This window comes from Apis florea, unplaced genomic scaffold (assembly GCF_048593485.1).
Source record: "Apis florea isolate Af1SG1 unplaced genomic scaffold, ASM4859348v1 contig_2350_pilon, whole genome shotgun sequence".
NCBI classification, from domain to species: Eukaryota; Metazoa; Arthropoda; class Insecta; order Hymenoptera; family Apidae; genus Apis; species Apis florea.
The window spans coordinates 5,823,338-5,843,387 of record NW_028256565.1 but is presented as its reverse complement, the minus strand read 5'-3'; the positions used below and the strand labels follow the sequence as shown (position 1 = coordinate 5,843,387).

General features: G+C 43.5%; 1 protein-coding gene across 5 annotated transcripts in view; it reads left to right on the top strand.

The window, feature by feature from the left end:
• hth (Meis homeobox homothorax) overlaps positions 1 to 20,050 on the top strand; it is a 479,196-nt gene that overhangs the window by 177,397 nt on the left and 281,749 nt on the right. For all 5 annotated transcript variants that reach the window (XM_086904801.1, XM_086904800.1, XM_086904799.1 and 2 more), the window contains one exon: positions 1,930 to 2,059. In XM_086904801.1, the coding sequence (XP_086760927.1) occupies positions 1,930 to 2,059 (130 nt within the window). The remainder of the gene's footprint in view (positions 1 to 1,929; positions 2,060 to 20,050) is intronic.

Genomic DNA, 20,050 nt, shown 5'->3' with positions numbered 1-20,050 from the left:
CGTCGAGTCGAATCTCCTCGAAATTCAGAAATTTCCATCGGGCAGAAAATTCCTCTCGAAATCCTCTTCGTTCGAATTTCAACGACATCCCCCCAACGGTTTCTTCGTCGTTTCTTATTTCAATTCTTTTCTCTTTTTTATTTTTATTTTTTTCATTTTTTTTCGAACGTTTCCTTCATCGATACACATCGCCCCTACTCACGCGCGCGGAGTGCGACTCTCCGACGCAGCAGGAAGGTCCTATAGATTTGACCGTGTAACGATTTTAACCAGATACGACCAATCGAGAGAGGGGGACCGGAGTCGGGTACATTATCGCGAAGATGACGCCTGTGACAGCATGTGGGAGTCAGCTGTCACTCATTGTTGCCCCGGCAGACGTGATATATCCAGACATTTCGCTCCGTGATACCACCGGCCTGCCTGGAATTCTTATCCTACGACCTCGGGCCACGATCGATATACCGTTGCTTTTCGCATAAACACTTGGAACAGGGATCTTTCTTCGATCATTTCTCTCGTACGGTACAGAATTCCCTGATAAAAAGAAACTGGAAATTTTCGATTTTCGCAAAAAATATACATATATATGTGTGTGTGTGTGGTACTTTTTTTCGTTTGGATTATTTTATTATTCGATGAGCAAGAGGGAGGGAGGGCGGGAGGGAACGAATTTGTATTGGAGGTGTTGGATTCGTATTACACGTACGGTTTGTGGAATAGAAATGCGCACGAGCAACGTGTCACAGCCGGATTATTATTTTGCTTGCGTTCGATGCGTGTGATGGAAGGAAAGTTTCATGACGTGATTGAGAAATGAAGCGATCGATTCGAATCGTCCGTTTCTTCTTCGGGGATCCTCTTTTATTAATATTTCATATTCCGTCGATGCACGCTCGTATACGATACCTTCATGCGATTTTAATACGTCCATTTATGGAAAAAAAAAAAAAAGAAGAAAAAATTATCGACGTCAATTATACTCCCTTCTCTTTTCGTATATTTTCTAATATTATCAACGAGATATATTATTCCAACTTTAATTTACAGATAATCGTACGATTTTAATCCTATCGAAAGTACAGCATATCAATTTACCTATCTTTGAATACATTTAATAATGCAATGTTCGACCCAATGTCAAAAGCACGATCATAAAAAAATTCCATCGGCAAAATTATTCATCCCTAATAAAAAAGAAAAGCACGCGACATTTTCTTTCGGAAGAGAAAGCTCTTATTCCTCGAGAAATCAGTAGATCTCTAATAGATCTATCGCACGAACAAAACTAAAACGGAACAATTAGGCTGCCCCGCGATGAACACGAACCGGTGCCCCCCTCCCCTCCCCCCCCTCAGTATTCCTCCCCCTTCAGTATTCAGTGGTATTCCTCGCACGGGGCCAGCAATTTGCCGTGTGCGTATTTTCCCGAACGGGCTGGCTCGGGCTGATTATCACACCGGCTACACACGTTGAATAATCGAGCAGAGAGTGGCGGGCCGGGAGAATATTCACGGTGTTTGGCGCGCGTATCGATTCGTAAGGATCGCGCGTCCTCCCCCGATCGTTTATGCGGTGGGCATTTTCGTGGCGGTGGTACGTGTGCTCCGCCTTTAATCGAGATCGAAATCGGCCCGGCGGCGGCGGGCCCCCCCGTCAATCGTCGCCGATGTTCACGGCGTTGGCCCGTGGACGGTATTGTAACTGCAACGGTATTGTAGTTGGCCCGCCTAAACGCGAAACAACCCTTTCTCCTGCGGACGTGACCGCGGTGTTCGTGGAGAGAGGGGGACTGATGTTTCGAACGATCGTGTCGCGCGATTTCCTCGTAGTCGTGGTCGTTGTCGTGCGACGAGCAATTGTTGTGTTTCTTTTTTTTTTTTTTTTTTTTTTTCGAACGTACGCTCGAAAACGCTTTGTCTGTTGCAGAGGCCACCCTCCTCGTCGCTGTCGTACCCTGGCGCGGGTGGTAACGAGGACGCGCGCAGCCCCGGAAGCGGGGGCACCCCTGGACCCCTCAGCGCACAGGCGCCCGCCAGTTTGGACTCCTCGGATCCCGGTAAGTGATTTTGTGCGATTTTTTTCTTCCTTTTTTTCTTTATTTATTTATTTAGAATACGGTAGTCGAGAATTTTTAAATTGTGATGATAATCGAGGCTGAAAGAGGAAGTGGATATTTGTGATGAATGTGTAGAGGAAGAGAAGGAAAAGAGTTTTTGTTTAAAAACTATTGTATATTTACACAATTCAATGAAGTAGATATATTTGTATTTGATTAAATAATTGGAATTTGGAAGCGAAGTAGGTTGAAATAGTGTGATAAATGGCGAGGAATTTGATAACGAGAGGATTAAGTAGAAAATACAATTTTGAATCCGCATAATATAATAATGATGCTAGTTTCTCCCGTATCGTAACAAGTTGATAATTTATCGTGACTTAACTCGATGCAACTCTCTATAAATCCTGTAAATGGATGATAGTTTGATAATTGCCAGCGATAATAAGACTGAAAGACTAGATCCTTAGGTATCATCGAGGTCCAGAAATCACCAGATGAATTTACTAGCTTCCAGCAATTCGATAACAGATCCCAACTCAATTTAGTTACCTATTAAATTACCATATCTCCGTTTTTATCCACCGAGATAGTCATTAGATTTAATCTGTCACGATTCATGCTCGCTCCGTCCACCGTTAATCGCGATCGACGTTTCAAACTCGAAACGTTCGATAAGGGAAACGTCTTAATTTATTCATCGTAAAAATTTTAAAAAATTGCGGGATCAATAATCTCTTAAAAAAAATACAACTCGTTAAAACACAACTCAAACACAAATACCTAAGTAAATAAATCCTTTCCAAATCCTTTCACTTTCTTCCCACGAGATTGATACACGTTGAAATGAATCTTTCGCATCAATTAATGTTCCAACTTTTCGTTTCATCAACCGATTTATGAAAAATTTATCTACCATAAAACTCCGCGTTTATTTATATCATAAATTATTGTTACATTATAAATCGAGTAGAAAATTAAAAAGAAGAGGTAAGAGGAGACGAATCGCGCGATAAAAAAAAATAAATTATTCTACTAATCATCGGTGGATTTCCCATCGACGCTCGTCGAATGTTTATCGATCGCACGAGGATCGAAGTGGCGTGGATCGTGAGAAGGTTTCGAATGGATCGATCGGCGCGGATCGATGGACGAAACGCGGTCCCCGCGTGTACGAGATCCATGGCGTTCTTCGGGGCTTGGCGCGTTAATGACGATATCACGCGACGAGAAACGGCTTGATGACAATCAAGACGCGACTCGTCGGGACCCCACGGACCTTCTGCACGCCCTTCAAATTTTACGAACACCGACGAGCGCGCGTCAACACTGTCAAACACGCGGCAATGCCATCGTTCGGCCTAATGAGCAACTCGTCGCATTGGCGTAGCCTAACTCTCTTCCTTCTTTCTTTCTCTCTTCCTCCCTTTTTTTTTTTTTCATCGTTTCGAACCACGATGAAAACGAGATGACGGATTTGAAAAGGTAGCGAGATTATCCTTGTCGCGTATCTGTTCCGGATAATTTTATTCAAATTGACAAATTTGCGTGTCTAGGTTTTTTTTTTTTTTTTTAGCGATTAATTTACACGCCGCACCTGCTCCCTCCAAACTTTTATTACCATTTTCTGACGTTCCTTTGAACCTTCTTCCTCCTCGTTAAATTTAATAGTTGTCCTCCAACGATCTCGTCGAAAATTTCAACTTTCTAAAAAAAGAAAATTCCAAAAATTTAAAGAGACAAATCCTTTCGCTTCTTTCTTCAAAAAATCTCTCTCAAAGCCACGACTAAAAAGTAGACGACCGATTCGCTCTTAATATGAACTTTGATATATTTCGTGCATGTCTGCCTCGATTTTCACTTGTGTTTGAACACGGGAAAGACGAGAGAGAATAAACGAGAGAGAATGGAGAAGCATCCCAGAAGCTGAGTGGTGAGGCGCGCCAATGGTTGGCCGGGTTCAGTCAGTCACCGGAGGGTACACAAGTTCACGACACCATCCCATAAAGATTCATTAAGATCCGCCGTCTCTATATATTCGTTGTGTCGTGGCAGCGTTATAGAGCCGCGTGGCGTGCCAGTTTTCTCCCTGTCGCGCGTGTGTGTGTGTCCCGCGTATAGGTGTGTACGCGTATACACGTCCTCTCACTTTTACGCCCGTGTGTAAGTGTAATACACGTCGAAACGATTGATCAATAACAATCAAAAGCGTGCGCCACGTCGATCAAGTAGGGACGGCTCGAGGAAATCGTGTCGCGGTGTCTTTAAACGGCGCTCTCGTTTCATCGTCCTCGATTGCGATCTGTCGTGATAACGTGTTGATAAGATGTTAGATCGATAGTTTCATTTTCCATCCATCGTATGCGACGAGAGATTTCTTTCTCTTTAATTTTATACTTTTTTTCCTCCCGGCAAATATTGGATTTCGAATAAAGTTTAAAGCATTCCAAAAGAATTTTCGCGTTGATTCTTGATTTCGCGTTTGAGGCTTGAATTTAAACGATCGATTAGATTTACGTTTGGAGAGTAATATTATAATAATTTTGGTTTGAAACTTTGAGACTTAGATCGAAGATAATTCGTTAAAGATTTTTCTTTGGTATTGGATAATTCTAGAAACACTTCTGTTACGTAATATTTGACGATTCCAGTATTACCTGGAAAACTTTCACTTCGCCATTTTTACGTAGCACGGTTGTTATCGACGGTTTCGAAGATCCGCGTATTTTCTATTATAGCGTCTTATTAGTGCGATCAAACATTGGAAACTGGTGTCGATGAAACAAAATTGGATTTGTCGTAGAATCAGTATCCACGAGAATTCGAATTTTAGTTATATCGATAAGGATCGATCATCCTCCCCCTATATATTTTACAATTGATAAAATATAAAGAAGTGAAAACGATCGACGATATACATTTCGATATTGCACCCATTCCAGTTGATACCGTTTCTCATCAAATATTTCGTAACTCAATCAACTAATATCAATATTAATACCTAGAAAATGACCAAATGAACCATACACAAATTCCAAAAATCTTATGTTTCCTCCATTCATAATTCAAAACGACGATCAAAGCAACAACAATTCTATTAAAAAAAAACCTGATCCAAATCTAATCATCGAACGAGAACAAATTATATTCAACCGTGGAATGAAATAAAGATCGGAAAACGCTCGCTATCCATCGAGCATCTCCACGTTCGCCACGATGATGTCACGGATTCTTCTCGTTAAAGGAAGATCGCGTATTTGTCACACGGCTTTAAAATTCATCGCACGATGAGAAACGTGGGCCGTTTCGTGACGAGATTTCGATCAGGCACGCTCGCTCTCTCGATTCGCGCGTACAGAAGCTACGTACCCGTATTAATTAACCGATGCTAAACGGTAACGCAACACCCGCGAAATCAAACTTTGTCTTCGCGTTTCACCGCGATCAGCACGCGAACCGTGCCCTTATCCGCGACCGTATCTCGTACCACCTCGTCGGGGAATACAGCGATCGTTATCCCATCGTTAGCCAACAACGAAATCACAGCGATTAAAACGTTCCTCGACTCGTTGTCCAAGGCTTCGGCCGATCTTTTCTTTTTTTGCGGCGGTCGATTGCGAGACAGGGACGGATGCAATAAAGGGGGGACGGGAATAGAAAAAGAGTTGTATTGAAAATATTATTTCACTAAACTTGAACTTTCAAAAATTTAAAAATCCGAAATTTTTTTCATTCCTTTCTTTTTTATTCATCGTGTTTCGCGAATTACGCTATTTTTTAATTCTAATTTATTCATCATCTGAAAGGATGAGAAATAAAAATAAATCATGAATAATGAATAGATTGTGAAGTAAAATATATCTCGTTATTTTTATTAATTTTAACATTCACTTATTTTTCTTCGTTCAATTATCGGGGATAATTATTCTGATTGTTCAAGTGTACGAATAATTAAATTATTTATCAATCGACTCGAAAAAAACGAGTGAAAAGTATACTTGTGATTCGTTATGTATTTTATATATCTGCCTCCTTGATCCGTCACTGGCGGGAGAACCGGATGGACGCGAGGATGAGAAGACACGCGGAATGGAATTCTAACTTGATGAATCGTAGCCTGCGAAAGAATTTTCACGTATAAAAGAGGAAAAATGTTCTCTTCTCTTCGTGTCGAAACATGCTGCAAAAAGAGACTTTCTCCTCGATTCGCGTGCTGATGGAGAGAGAGAGAGAGAGAGAGAGAGAGAGAGAGAGAGAGGAAGTTGTTTCCACGTTGATAGGTTAATGCGTCACTCGAATCGGGGAAATCGAGGGGTTGACGTGTTAACTTTTCCAACGTTAGAGGAGAATTAAATGCATCGATCAAACGTCTCTCTTACATTACCATTCCAATGAAACAACGCTTGGAAAAACTTTGCGACAACAGCTTATTCTTAAACTGTGCGACGATTAACTTTCTACGAATAATATCGTTTCAATTTATCCTATAGTAATATCTAGCTTCTTTATTATCGATAAAAACGTGCAGCGTTCATACCATACGATTGAGAATCTCTGTTCTAAATGTTGTTCAGCGAATCGATTCTCCTCGGTAAACGAGGTAGCGGTCCGCATGCTATTCTCTCGTTAATCCTCAATTACAATATTGTTTATACCTGAAACGAGCTAGAATATCGCGAAGAGCAGAGTCGCGATCCTTAAATCGTCCTCCTCCGCGCGTAGAGATCATCACACGCATTCGTTTCAAACGTTTCGACCAATTTTTCTTTATCGTCCGATTCTTTGGATCGTTTAGTCAGTTTAATTCGATTCTCGGTTGCCTAAGCTCTGCCCCAAGTTCAGATAGGATCGAGGTTGTCACCGACGGACAAGGGATTTGCTCGGCGGCCATTCCAGGCTTTTCTTCGCCGTTCCACCGTCCCTGTCCATCGGTCCTTTTCGTCGTTTCCCGTCTGGCCCATGGGCTCGTTAACGTGCCGGCTTGTTTGCCGTCAGATATCATCTTCGACCGGGGGTCTTCGACGTTGCGTTGCCCTTGTCCGCGGCCGTGGAACCTAATTTCTCTCCAATTCTTGGATCCACATCTCTCTGGACACCACTCGGTTTCTTCGATATCGGAATACCTGTGATTAATAAGTTTCGAAACAATACGATTTCAAAGTATACATAGATCGCGAAAGATTGATTGGAGGTAGTAGGAGTTTTCGGATTGGAACAAGATATAATTTAATAATTGTAGAGCGAAGCGGCGATGAAATTTTAAAAAGACTAAGAAGAAAGAAGCGTCGCTGGTAGAATTTGTAAAATTCTGGAACGAGGTGATTGAGAAATCGCGGGAAAGGATTTAAAAATAGCTAGGAAACGAGTTATTGTAATTCGCTATTATAATATAAAAAAATAGAAATAATATTCTTTCCACGATGATATAATAAATCCATTAATTTTATGCTCCGTTTCCCACTTCTTCGCGAAACTGGCACACGGATGAGTCACGATTGATCGTATCGATTCCGTATCGATCGGCGCGACATTGACGGTATTGAAAAATGAAAAACGTCTTCAACGTTTTTTTCTTTTCCAACGATTTCAAAAATTCGACCTTTGTCGAGGATGTCGGTCTTAATTGGGAAACGGGACGATCTCTCGCCTCGAGCCGCCTCGTATCGATACACGCGGCGTCGTTGGGGCGGAATATTTTTCCAGGACACGATGGAAACGCGTGTCAGCGTCACGTGGGAAGAGCGCAGACGCGGCCATTAACATATCGTGTCGCAATCGCTCGCGGATAAACACGTTCGTTCTCCCGCCGAGGCTAGAAGAAATGAGATTCTATCTCGTCTAGCTGGTCGATCGCGATACGTCCTCGATGAACAAAGCCCTCCTCTCAGAACGGTCCCGTTCCTTCGACTCCTTTGCTTTGTTGCTCGTCGTGAGAAACCGTCAATCGTTGCAATAAAGCCTCCGTACTCGATCCTCTAGACGTTAACGTCGTGCGTCGTGATCCGACTCAGATCGTGGCGAGTCAGATCGTGTTGCGAAAATTTGAAAGATTTTAATTTCGATCTAATTTCAATTCCCCTCGAATCCCCTTGGAAATCGGTAGTAAATCCAAACGGATTTTACTTTCGATCTCTACAATCACCTCTGCACATTTCAATTAAATTTTAAAATAAATAACACTCTTTATTATCCCGTTCTCCAAGATTTCCATCTCCGTTCTGTCCGTGGAATGGTCCCAAACTTCGATTCGAATGCCCGGTTTTCTCGGCTCGGAAGAAGGGTGGGGGAGGGGGCTTCGTTAGCTTAACAAGACGTCGATCTACGATCTAAAGCAGCGGAAGACCTCGAAACAATCTCCCCGCTCTATCGATCCCTCTATCTGCGGAGAGGGAGGGGGAACGGACCCTCCCCGCCTCTGCGTTTTTTTCCCGCCATATCCTCCCGACTTTAAAGAGTTAGATCGACCCTCTCGATTCGGCGGGAACGAGTCCTGTCAACCGAGAGGGGGGGGGGCGTCCTCTCTTTCTTCTCCTCTTCCTCCTGCCTATTCCTAGACTGCCTCTTCTGGCAACAACTCGTGTTTCCCTCCTCGACGTTTGCTGTGCCAATACTTTCCTTCCTCCGTTGCTTCTCCGAGGATAAGAGAATCCTTAATCGACGGTTCGTCGACTTTCGACTCTTCTCCTTCTTCCCCTCCTCCTTTTTCTCTCTTCTTCTCCCCCTTTTCTTTCTCGTGTCGAAGGAGGGAAAAAGTGTGGGGACCAGATATCCTCCGGTTTCTGACAACTATCTGGTGAGAACGAGGAGGTCGAGAAGAGAAGACGGAGAAAGAAAGAAATAAATGAAGAGAGGATCGAGGAAGAGTGTGATACGAGAGAGAGAGAGAGAGAGAGAGAGAAGGGAGCGAGGAGGATAGGGGTGAGAGCGTGTTAAAGCGTGTACGGGGACCAAAGATCACGGAGAATTCCTGGAAATCGGCGCACGTGGGAGAGGGAGGCAGAGAGAAGGAGGAAGATAGAAGTAATGAGGCTGATTCTCTGTTTTCTGTGTTTTCAGCGAGCTGCGGTATCGGCCGGTTATCGAGGCCTTCTCTTTTTTTCCTCTCTCTCTCTCTCTCTCTCTCCTGTCTTCTTTTTCTTCTTATTTCTCTCTTCTTTCTTTCGTTCGTCCCTCTCTTTTTTCTCCTCGTCGAACTTCTGAGCCGGCCATCTTCCGCCCCCGTGTTCCCCGAACGGGGGTCCCTCTTTCGAGTTTCCCCGGCGCGGCATAATGAGGCCTTCATGTCGTGAACTTCTGCGCCTTGTAACCCCTTTTTCTCTTGCCGATCGGCCTCTTTGCGTAAAACCTCGTCGAACACGGGCCCCGGATACCGGTCGCCTCCCTTTCCACGTGTCTCTGTTAACCGCGGTTCAAGAATACGTATTCTCTCCAGCCCCTGGAATCTGTCCCTGGAATCTGCTCGCTTCTCTCTCTCTCTCTCTCTCTCTCTCTCTCTCTCTCTCTCTCTCTATATGGATCGAGCCAAGAGATAGAGATATTTTATTACACGGGATAAAGATCGTTCGAGATTACTCTTGGAAGCGTATTTATCGATACTATAAGGACGATATTCGTGCAAGAAGTGTTACATATACGTCTCGCTCGACGTAGTTTCTCTCTCCGTAGAAACGAACGAAGCATGATTGTGTGCAGTTTGAATAAATTTTTTCTCAAGAGAGAGAGAGAGAGAGAGAAATAATTAAACAAAGGTTTGAAGCGATATTTTTTTTATCAAAGTTATTATACACGCTTCGATTCTTCCACAACAGATTGTTCGCTCGACGTCTTCTTTATCTTCACCTCGATTCATCCACACTTTCCTGGTTCACGGTTCACGTACCGAAAAACGAGCAACCGATAAGCGAGATGAGTGTGATGGCACGTGGGGAGCGCAGATGCGCGAGAGAGGATCGTCCGTGTACAAAGTTTACGATCGTGCAACAAAGCGGCGGTCCAAGCCATGTCACGACGACATTGGAGTTAATCGGCGCGTTAATGAATAATAAAATCGCGCGTCAGCACGGTGGCTATCGATGGCTCGCGGTTCGATAGCCGGGACATGACACCCGGCGTGGAACTCTCATTAATATTACTGTTTACTATGCCGTTTAATCGCGGATTTTTCTTCCCTCTCTTCCTCCCGCCACTGTCAGGGTTCATTGATTTGAATAATTCCAGATTATCGCGCTTCCTCGCCCGGTTCTCGGTAAAACGTCGGCCGATCGTGGCGCAAAAATTCCTTTATCGGTCGCGCGAATCGCTGACCGCGAATTCTTCGGCAAATGGATCCCAGATTCCTCGCTTGAGAATGCTGATCAACCGATTTCAATATCAATTTCTCCTTTTCTCATGATTTTTTTTTATTCAATTAGTAATGACGTAATTGTGAAGTTTTTTCTTTGGAAAAAGAACCGTTCTTCGATGCATCTCATCCTTGTGTACGTTGCGTAATTTCAAATTTTTTCGGGTATGTAATTTAAATAAGCAAAACAGCGATATTGTTCCCGACGATAGAAATTTTACAATAGATTTTTTTTAAAATCTTCCTGGATTTAAAAAAAAATTTACTACAAAATCAGAACATCCATTTTATACAATACATCATTTCGTCCGATTCCATCGTCCTCTTTCGTTCAAAAAAATTCCATAGGTAAAAAACTTGGCTGTTATAATTGAACATATTTCGATGATATGCTCTTTTCCCGAAAACTCTGGCCTCCCGATAACATCTAATATCTAACGGCAAAAATGATCGTTCAAACGCGCGTGCAACGATATAAATCTCGCCTCGTCCCACGGATCCGGATTGTCCGGATGGATGCGCGCGATATCGCGATACCCCCCCCCCCCTCCCTCCGCCCCCACCCGATTCGGCCCGACTAATAAAAACGCGACGACGGATGAAAAAATGACGGGGCGATGCAGGAGGATCGCAGGTGAAACCAGCAGCCATGGCCGAGGCTCGTCGAAGGCCGCTCGATAATACGGCCATCGATAGCATGGCTAGATTTGGCAATCGCGCGTAATTGCATCGATATTTCACATAAGCGGCTTAATTGATTTTTCTCTCGCTGGTCGGCCCGTTCGTTCGCGAGAGGGAAAAGGAGAGGGAGGGAGAGAGAGAGAGAGAGAGGGGAGGGTGAGAACGAGAGAGCCCTGTATTTACGACTATTTTTAAATCAGCCGGAATATACGCGCGTTTATTAGGATACCGATGAAACGGGTACGAAGGTAAATATTCTGAAATTTGCTGCTCGTGTACGCGGCCGATAAATAATGCAGCTTGCGTGTATTTAGTTTTGTTAATTATTGCTGTTGTTATATACGCGCTCGCTTGTGTACCGATTGTAGCATGCGCATGCGCAGAAATATTTGAGGTTATGTCGATGCGGAGATCTACCACGGTTTATTTATTGGTATGTTTGTTCTGTAGGATTTGACGAAAGAGTTTAAAGCGGAGAGAAGGGAATTGCGAATATATATATATACATATATGAAATTCTGTTTCGCGTACCAAGTGTTTGATTGAAAAGGGAAATTGGATGAAAGAGGAATTGAATCAAGCGATGATTGTACGTAGAAGATTTTATATCTGTTATCGAACCATTGTCCGTTATTAATAGTTTAATGTAATAATTATTCTATCATCATTTTGCAGTTGATTGACAGAAAACTTCGACTCAAGATATAATTTTATTATTATTAACCCCTTGATTTATAACCTCGAACCACACTTGCGGCAACAAAGGCAAGATTATATTTCTATGTTTAGTCTAAACTCGAACAAGTCTATTTTCCATTCTTCGATCCGGGAATTGTGAAATAAAATTTTATCTGTGCCGCGCAACTGTTGTGATACCCTGACAATTATGAAACAGGATTAAGAAGAAAAAAAATATTTTCACAGATAAAGTGTCAATTTCAAAACTCGCAACGCGACGCAATTCCATTTTACCAAAGAGGTCTCACCAAAAATTTTCCATTCCAACTTCCACTTTGAAATCGATCTTTCCATCCTTCCCACCAATATATCCTCACCTTTCTCGCCCAAAAAATTAAAAACATTCACGAATTTCGAGAATCGTACGAGAACACGGGAGAAGGACGCGAGGAGGATCGGGCTAAAATGTCGAGCAAGGTCGCGTGCTCGTTCGCGGAACGCCGTCCAATTTCGTGTCGGCGATTTTTGTCCGCTTTATTGGCCGCTTCCGAGAAAGGAAGACCACGGTGTCCCTTGGCGCGTGTAGCCGTTGATTAACACACAATGTGACAGCCCCACGGGAAAAAGAGCGCGCGGATCACGCATGTGTTATCGATTCATTGGCGAACATCCTCCACGACACTTGCACTTGTACGTCCCGCGACGCCGCTGTCGGCCTCCTTTGATCACGGATCCACGGCCGCGACCCGCCTCTCCTCTCGCACGCCCTTAGAAAGTATAATACTCGAGCAAAACGGTAGCAAATAACGAAGCTGGTTTTTCCTCGCGCCGGAACATTGTTCCCGCGCAAGCTTTCACTCCCATCATTTTTTCCATTCCTCCCTACGGGATACTCGTCGTATCTCTCTACGGAGAATCGGAGATTTGCGATTCCTTGAGATCTTTCAAGATCCAATAATTTTTTAATATAATCGTTTTCATATTTGCAACTGTGTAAAATTCGTTTCGAGAATCGATGGATCGAACTGGGTATACCGTGATGGGTATATCATGGATTCGTGTATTCAAATCCATCACGTACAAATACGCAAAGAAACTTTCTATCCCATCCTGGCCGGCAAATTATAACGTTACAATCGAATCACAAAGCAAGAGTTTACACGCGATTAAATTATCTGTTCAAAGAATCGAAAGGATTTCAACAAGACAAGTTGGATGCCTCGATCCACGATTTCCATCGGTAGCTGGATCAAGGCCATTTTTCAACAACGCGACAAAGTGTTTTCTAATTCTAAACGCCGGATTAGACCTTGGCGACGACGGGGATCGGCCAGGATCACGCGATCCTCGCCGACCACCGATCTGTCTCCGTAATTTATTCCGTCGCGGTTGAGCACCTCTGACCGACAGCTGTTCAGACCACGTAAGATAACCTAACTCTGCCCCCCTCTCTCTCTTTTTCTCTTTCTTTCTCTATGCTCGCGTGCGTGCGTATTGACGTAGCAGTTTGGATTTTTTTTCTTTTTCTTTTTTTTTTTCAAGTCGTCAATGCCCAAATGGCCGCCGCCGACGTCGCGGCCTAGCTCCCTTTGATTGTCTTCTCGGAAGCACCGAGATTCTTTCTTCCTGTCAGCCGGTTAGCAGATCGGTCACGAATTACCGTGAAAGTCTGCTCGATGCTTGGTAAGGAGTTCCTCGAAAACGTTGGGAAGAAAATGGATGCGTACGGTCGGATCGATTTTTGCGTTGCGAATCTCGAAGCGAGGGAGGAGAGGAGGACGAGATTTCGAGGATGAAAAATTCGAAGACGATCTTTTGGATCGCGAGTTCTGATCTTAAGGGTAGATATTACTATGATTATTCATACGATCGCAACGTCGATCGAGAGTACGATGATTGAGAAATATTTGCTGCTGAATTGTTGTCGCGTTAAACGAGTTGTTCCAATTTACGATAGAAAAGATGGATTGGAGCAAGATCGTGAGAGTGAATTTGTGAATTGTCGATTACTTTATTATATATATTTTTTAATCGAGAATCGGCAATTACAATTGTGCACGGGTGCACAAGTGACGAAAGGATTGCCGAGGCGATACGCTCTCTCGTTTTTTTTTTTTTTTTTTTTTTTTTTATTTTCGCTTCAGATGAAATTTTAATTACAAGTTGTCGGCGAGTTGAAGCAGTTGCCGACAATTGTAAGAGGCAATTTATACGAGTATTTGATTGTAATATTAATAATAATAATAATAATAATAATAATAATAATAATAATAATAATAATAATAATGACAAAACGGATAATAATAATAATTATGTCGTGACTGGTTATGCAAATCATAGTTTCGATAAACTGTGTGATGGAGGATCGAAGAGATGAGATTTGATTAAAAATTTGTCCCATCCTTTTAAATATTAAATATCGAATTGCCGTTTCTTCGATATCTTTGCACATTTTTACAGACTATACGCATTCTCCACATTTGTGCATATTTAAGTTTCCCGTAAATGCACAATCATCCTCGGCCTATTGACGACTCGTTTTCCACTTTAATGGCAAGTTAATGGAAACGTGTTTCTTCGTGTTCAATCTCGATAAGAAGAATCTTTTGCGAAACGTTGTTACCCGTAACTAATTCGTTTAATATGCCAAGTCTAATCTAATGTTCGATCGTCCTATCGAGGAAAGCCACTTGGATAACAATTCTCTCAAAACAATCTTCGCGAATAATTACTCGTATACTAAAAATAAAATCTTCTAATCTCCCAAATTAGCATCTAATCACTGCATTTAGCGTCTAAAGAAAATTCTAAAGGATTGCTGAAACGAATCAAACGAACCAAAATTGAAAAAAAAAAAAAAAAAAAAAAAAAAAAAAAAAACTCGCGATTTCCAAATAATCCGAATTCAACGAAGAACGAAATTTTACCTTTTCATCTATCTAGATCTATATTCTATATCCTTCACAATTTTTTTTTTTTTTTTTTTAATTCGTTTCGCTTCGCAGTTTCCAATTAATTAACGAAAGACGAGAATTTCATTTTACACAAAATTTTACACCCCCGGATAAAATCCATCATCGCTTTACTATATCTCGTGCATACGAGAGAGAAGGAGAGAGATCGAATCGGGAACGACAAGTATCTCGTGGTATAATAATTTTCCAAAATATAATGTAATACGACGAACGAAAGAATACTCTCGATCCAGCTTTTATCTAGTCCATTCCCTCGCGCGAAACTCGCGTTTCATAAGCGTCGCTCGATCGACGCGGAGGATGTGTTTTGCCCGTTTTATCGTATGCTAATGAGGCGGTCCGCGCACAGTGACGCAGATGCGGTCGCTATTAATATAATTAGCATAGCCGGCACCCGGATTATACAATATTTTTTTTTTTTTTTTTTTTCTCTCTCCTTGCTCGTGCCGCTAGGAGAGGAAACGCGAACTCTCGGTGTCTCGCGTGCACGCGAGTTTTATATGGTAATTAGGGAATCGATTGCGAGCGTGATTGCGATCACGGCGGTCTCGAATCGGCCGCCTTACGCTCGGCCACGAACGCTAATTAGAGTCGAAATCGGAAAATTGACCGTCCCTGGTATCGGCCGGCTCAAACGTTTCCCAATCCTCCGCTTTTATCGTGCCCCCTCCCCTCTTTTGCTCTCGAAACTGGGGAGGGAGGGATTAATCCCTAATTAATTAACGAAACGTGGAAACAGCGTGCAACACCTTGTAGCCAAGGCTTGATGTTGAAGTAACATTAACATTCAATATGTACGAGAAATGAATTTTAATTCGTTAAATGTTCGAAGGTGTTTTGTACGAAGGTACGTTGTATGGTTACGTACTACTGGTTTTTGGAGAAAAATTCAACTTAATTATCGATTTGATCTGAAAGCGGCGGGGAGATTTCGTGTGTAGATATTGCGAGTGCGAATTTTTGCGCGGATTTGTTGCATTTTTCATCATTCGATTCAGGAAAACAACGTTTCGGCATGACGTGAAGATACATAGTGTGATACAAGATTGACTCGTGCAAGGTATTAAATATATTTCCATAAATTTCCTTTCGACGCGAATCTCATAAATTTTAACTCGGCCATTACGAAATTTCTGATACATATCAAGCCATAACAATTTCATCCTCAAATGATTCGAGAAATATCTCCACGTGACAGATAAACGATACCGTGTAAAACACTCTTAAATATTATTCGCATCGCAAATCTGTCGGAATCCATCTTATTCGTATCGATCATCAGAAGTACAAGAAAAAAAAAAAAAAAGAAAGAAAAAAAATATCCATAAAATCTATATACTACTTCTACAATCCCCCGTTAGAATTAGAAATCGTTGCGATGATCGATCGACGAAAAAAATGATCAAACTTTTTAGAGTTTCGTAAAATACCGCAATTTTTTAAATACGTAATATATAACTCCTTTTCTTTTCTTTTACACCAAAGAAATATTCTCGAAAAAAAAAAAAAAAATTGTAAATCGCAAGGCCAAAGCGCAGGCATCCAACATGTTCTCTATTTTCGGCCAAGCTTCCAAGATCAAGATCATACTACGAGGCCGTACCGAATCGACAAAGTTTAAGGCGAGTCCACCTTTGAACTTCTCGCACGTTGCCCGCTATCTCGTCTAAACAAACAACTTGTTCTTCCTCGCTCTTTTTTTCGCCGATATTCTCCGAGTGAGATGGCGGTGATGAAACGCGAATGAAAAACGACAATGGAAGAAGAGGTTGGAATCGCGCGCGATAACGGAAGACCGGACCCGTGTCAACGCTCCCTCGCCTCGTTACACAAGCGGGAACAGGCAGGCAGGTCGAGGTTTTGATTTAACGATTTCTTGCGGTGCACTCCTTCCACGCGACCGCCACGAATCGTCACGGATACTTACTAAGACGCCGCTCGTAAATCGCCTCGGTCCTCGAGAGAGTCCTCGCGACACCTCGTCCAAACGTATTCTTCTCGAGTTTATGTCCGTGCTGGCAGTAAAATCTTATCCTCTCCGAGATAGCGAGACCCCTCCCCTCCTCTCTCTCTCTCTCTCTCCTCCCGAGCACACCTCGTTCGATATCCAACCATTCCGGAAGTATATACGCTTCTTGGGAAGCGCCATTTTCCCTTCTCCTTTCTCGCGAGCATTTTACGTATCTTCTTTTTAAAACATCTTTCTTTTAATTCCGTTTAAATTAACGAAGCGAACGCATTATCGCGTTAAGGATTTATGTGGATAAAAGAAAAAACGGAATGAATAAATAAATAAATAAATAAATAAATAAATTGTAGAAAAGTTTGGTCAAAAGAGGGATCGAAGGAGAGAGAGTTCCCTTCATCTGAGGGAGGAGAAGCGTCTCTCGGAAGGCGCAAACAGCATTTCGTTCTAAGAGAGTCTGAGTCGTTCCTAAGCTTTTCCGCAAGGATTCACACGGGGTGGGCAGGGTTGAGTGGCCACCCCTTTTACCGCCGTTCTTTCTCGCGTGTCTTCCCTCCTCCCCCCCCCCCCGCCTCCTTCGCCGCTCCACCACGCGGAAACAGCCCTATCTATGCTTCCATCTTGTCTGCATTCCTTGGGGTATTACTCGGACGGGCGTAGCACGATTTTCCTTCCGAAGCTTCTTCGCGAAGTCGACGCCTTCTCTCTCTCTCTCTCTCTCTCTCTTCCTCTCTCCTGTGTTCTCTCTCGACGGAGAGAGCCGCGGCTGGGCCGCAAACTCGTTCAAATCCCGATGCGGACCCGGGAACAGCGCAAACCCATTACGGATTCATCGTGCGCCATTAGCTAATTCTTCCCTGCTTCTAACGTCTTCCTTTCCGCGCTCCCTTTTACCGCCGTCCCGCTGCGGTTTCCCTCCTCCCGAAGGAGCTCTTCGTCAACTCCTTGGCTCTAGGGCTCCTCCTTTCAGCGAGCCGCGCCTCGCCAAATCGCGATTTGAATTCGGTTCGATTTTTGTTTTGAAAGGGTTGGAGGAGAGAAATTTCAAGGATAGATTTAGAATCCATATTCGTGAAGTTTACGATATTGTTATCTTTCAGTTTTATAAGCATTATCGTAACGATAATGGATGAAGAGAAAAAAAATCTGAATTTTGAATAATTATCCATCCTCGAATCCTTGGGATCGAGTGAAAAGAAAAATTGATCGCCACACCTTTGAGAGAGAGAGAGAGAGAGAGAGGGAGAGAGAAAATGGAGACGAGGAAAAAATAAGGGAACGGAACGAAAAGAGGGGAGGGGGAAGCCGCGCGGCTCGTAAAGATGCGAGACGCGGCGCGAGTAAACTCGACTCGTCTCGAGACGCACGCTTTAGCATTCGCCGGAACGAGCGAGGACGTGCCAGATTTTCCATCGTGTGTACGGCCATCGAACAAAATTGCTTGGTGGAGGAAAGATCGGCTATTCGGTGGAGGAAACGGGGAGGGGGTGGGGGTGAGGCGCGCACGATGGAACGAAAGTGCAGTCACCCGGAATAAACGAGGAGGAGACCCGAAGTTGTTGGTCGAAGTTCACGAAGCGAGAGGAAGAGAGAGAGAGAGAGAGAGAGAGGCCGTTGAGGAGGGGTTGGGAATGAGTTTGCGTCGCGGCGGTGATGAAACTTTGCCGTGACGAGAAAGAGGGTCGGTTGTCACGCCGTTCCCTCTAAACCCACCCCCTTCGACCGCTTCGACGCCATTTCGAGCTTCCGCGAGACGTTTCTCCCCGTTTCAACAAACGTTGGACAACGTTGCTCTTGATTTTTTTTTTCTCCGGCTATTCCGTGTTTCGTGAATCGGTTTTCCATGGAGAATCTACATTCGTCTGCAAAAATATTCGTAACGATTATAATATTTCTCCTGTTTTCAACGATATTCAAAAATCGCGATTGTATCTCGTAACACGCTCCCCAATTTTTCGAAAAAGTATCTCCTCTTCTCTAATAATATTTCTCTATTATCGTATCGAAATATCGAAATATCCAGGAATAAACGTGATTCGAAAAATTGGAAAAAAAAAAAAAAAAAAAAGGAAAAGAAAAAAGCGAACGAGATTCATCCTGTTACTTTTTCACAAAATTCCTCGAATCGGCCATTAAACGGAGCGGGAGTGGATAAGCGGTGGATAGGATTGGAACGAAGTTTCGAAGCATCGGATCTCTGAAGGGTTTCACGAGGGACCACACATCACGGTCAAAGGGCAAAGATACCTCGGTGGGCACATAGATACGAGCGCATAGATATATATATATATATATATAAAGGAAAAGTATGACATATTTTTGCGAAGCTCGTGCGCGTGAGCATGCTCGAGCCGCGAGTACGCGTCTACAAGCGTCTAAATATAGAGCGTGACTCACGACGAGGCGCGGATACGAGAGGAGAGAAGAGGAAAGGAGTCGTGCAAAAATACAGAGAGAGCTGAGTGTCGTCCTCCTCGAGCCTCGTGACGAGGAACTCGCGCGCGTAACCTCGACGCGTCCCCGCATTTTCTCCGTTCACCTTCGTGTCGCTTTCCGTTCTTTTTTTTCTTTTCGAATCTCGCACCGTCGATATCCCGCGCCGCTCACTGGTCAACTATTTTCGATCGACATGTTTTGTTCCGCTACTTCGATAAGTTTATCGGTATAAATCGATCCTCGTAAAGATATCTCGACGAAATTTTTTAACACCCCGATCGACTTTCCTATTTCAGAAATAAAATAAAACCGTTTCGCTATCGTCGAATTTCAGATGCGAATTTTAGACGCGCGTCTTATTACAATTATATCTATTCGATCGTGATACTACGACCAATGAACAAGTTCTACAAAGTCACTTATTTCGCGAACAAATACCTTTTAATCAGCTTCATGAAAAACTGTTCGTTCGCACCAAGAAATGGCACCCTCCAAGAGCATCCTCTTCTCTCGATGGTTCCTCGTCGTAACCCAATTCCCAAAGAGAGCGCTCCTCTCTGTCTCTCGAACGAAACGAGATCCACCGATGATGGTGGATCGGTGGTGTATCGTGTGACGCCACGCGCGTATCGCTCGAAACGAGGGGTTCGACTCCTCTCGTGGAGGAGACGCGGGCCACGGTCGACCGCGCGGAGGCCAGCAACGGAAACCGCACAACGATTGAATCCTTGGGGATAAAAACGGGGACGCGCAAGGTGGAAATATAAAGGAGCGCGGTCGGCGGTGGTTAAACGAGCCTTTTTTTCGACGCGCCGAGCGGACTTCATCCTTGGTTTACAAGCGTGCGGTCTACAAAAGAGGTTGCCACGTTGTTAAAATGACCGCAGAGCTCGCCGCCGGGGTCGGGCGGATGG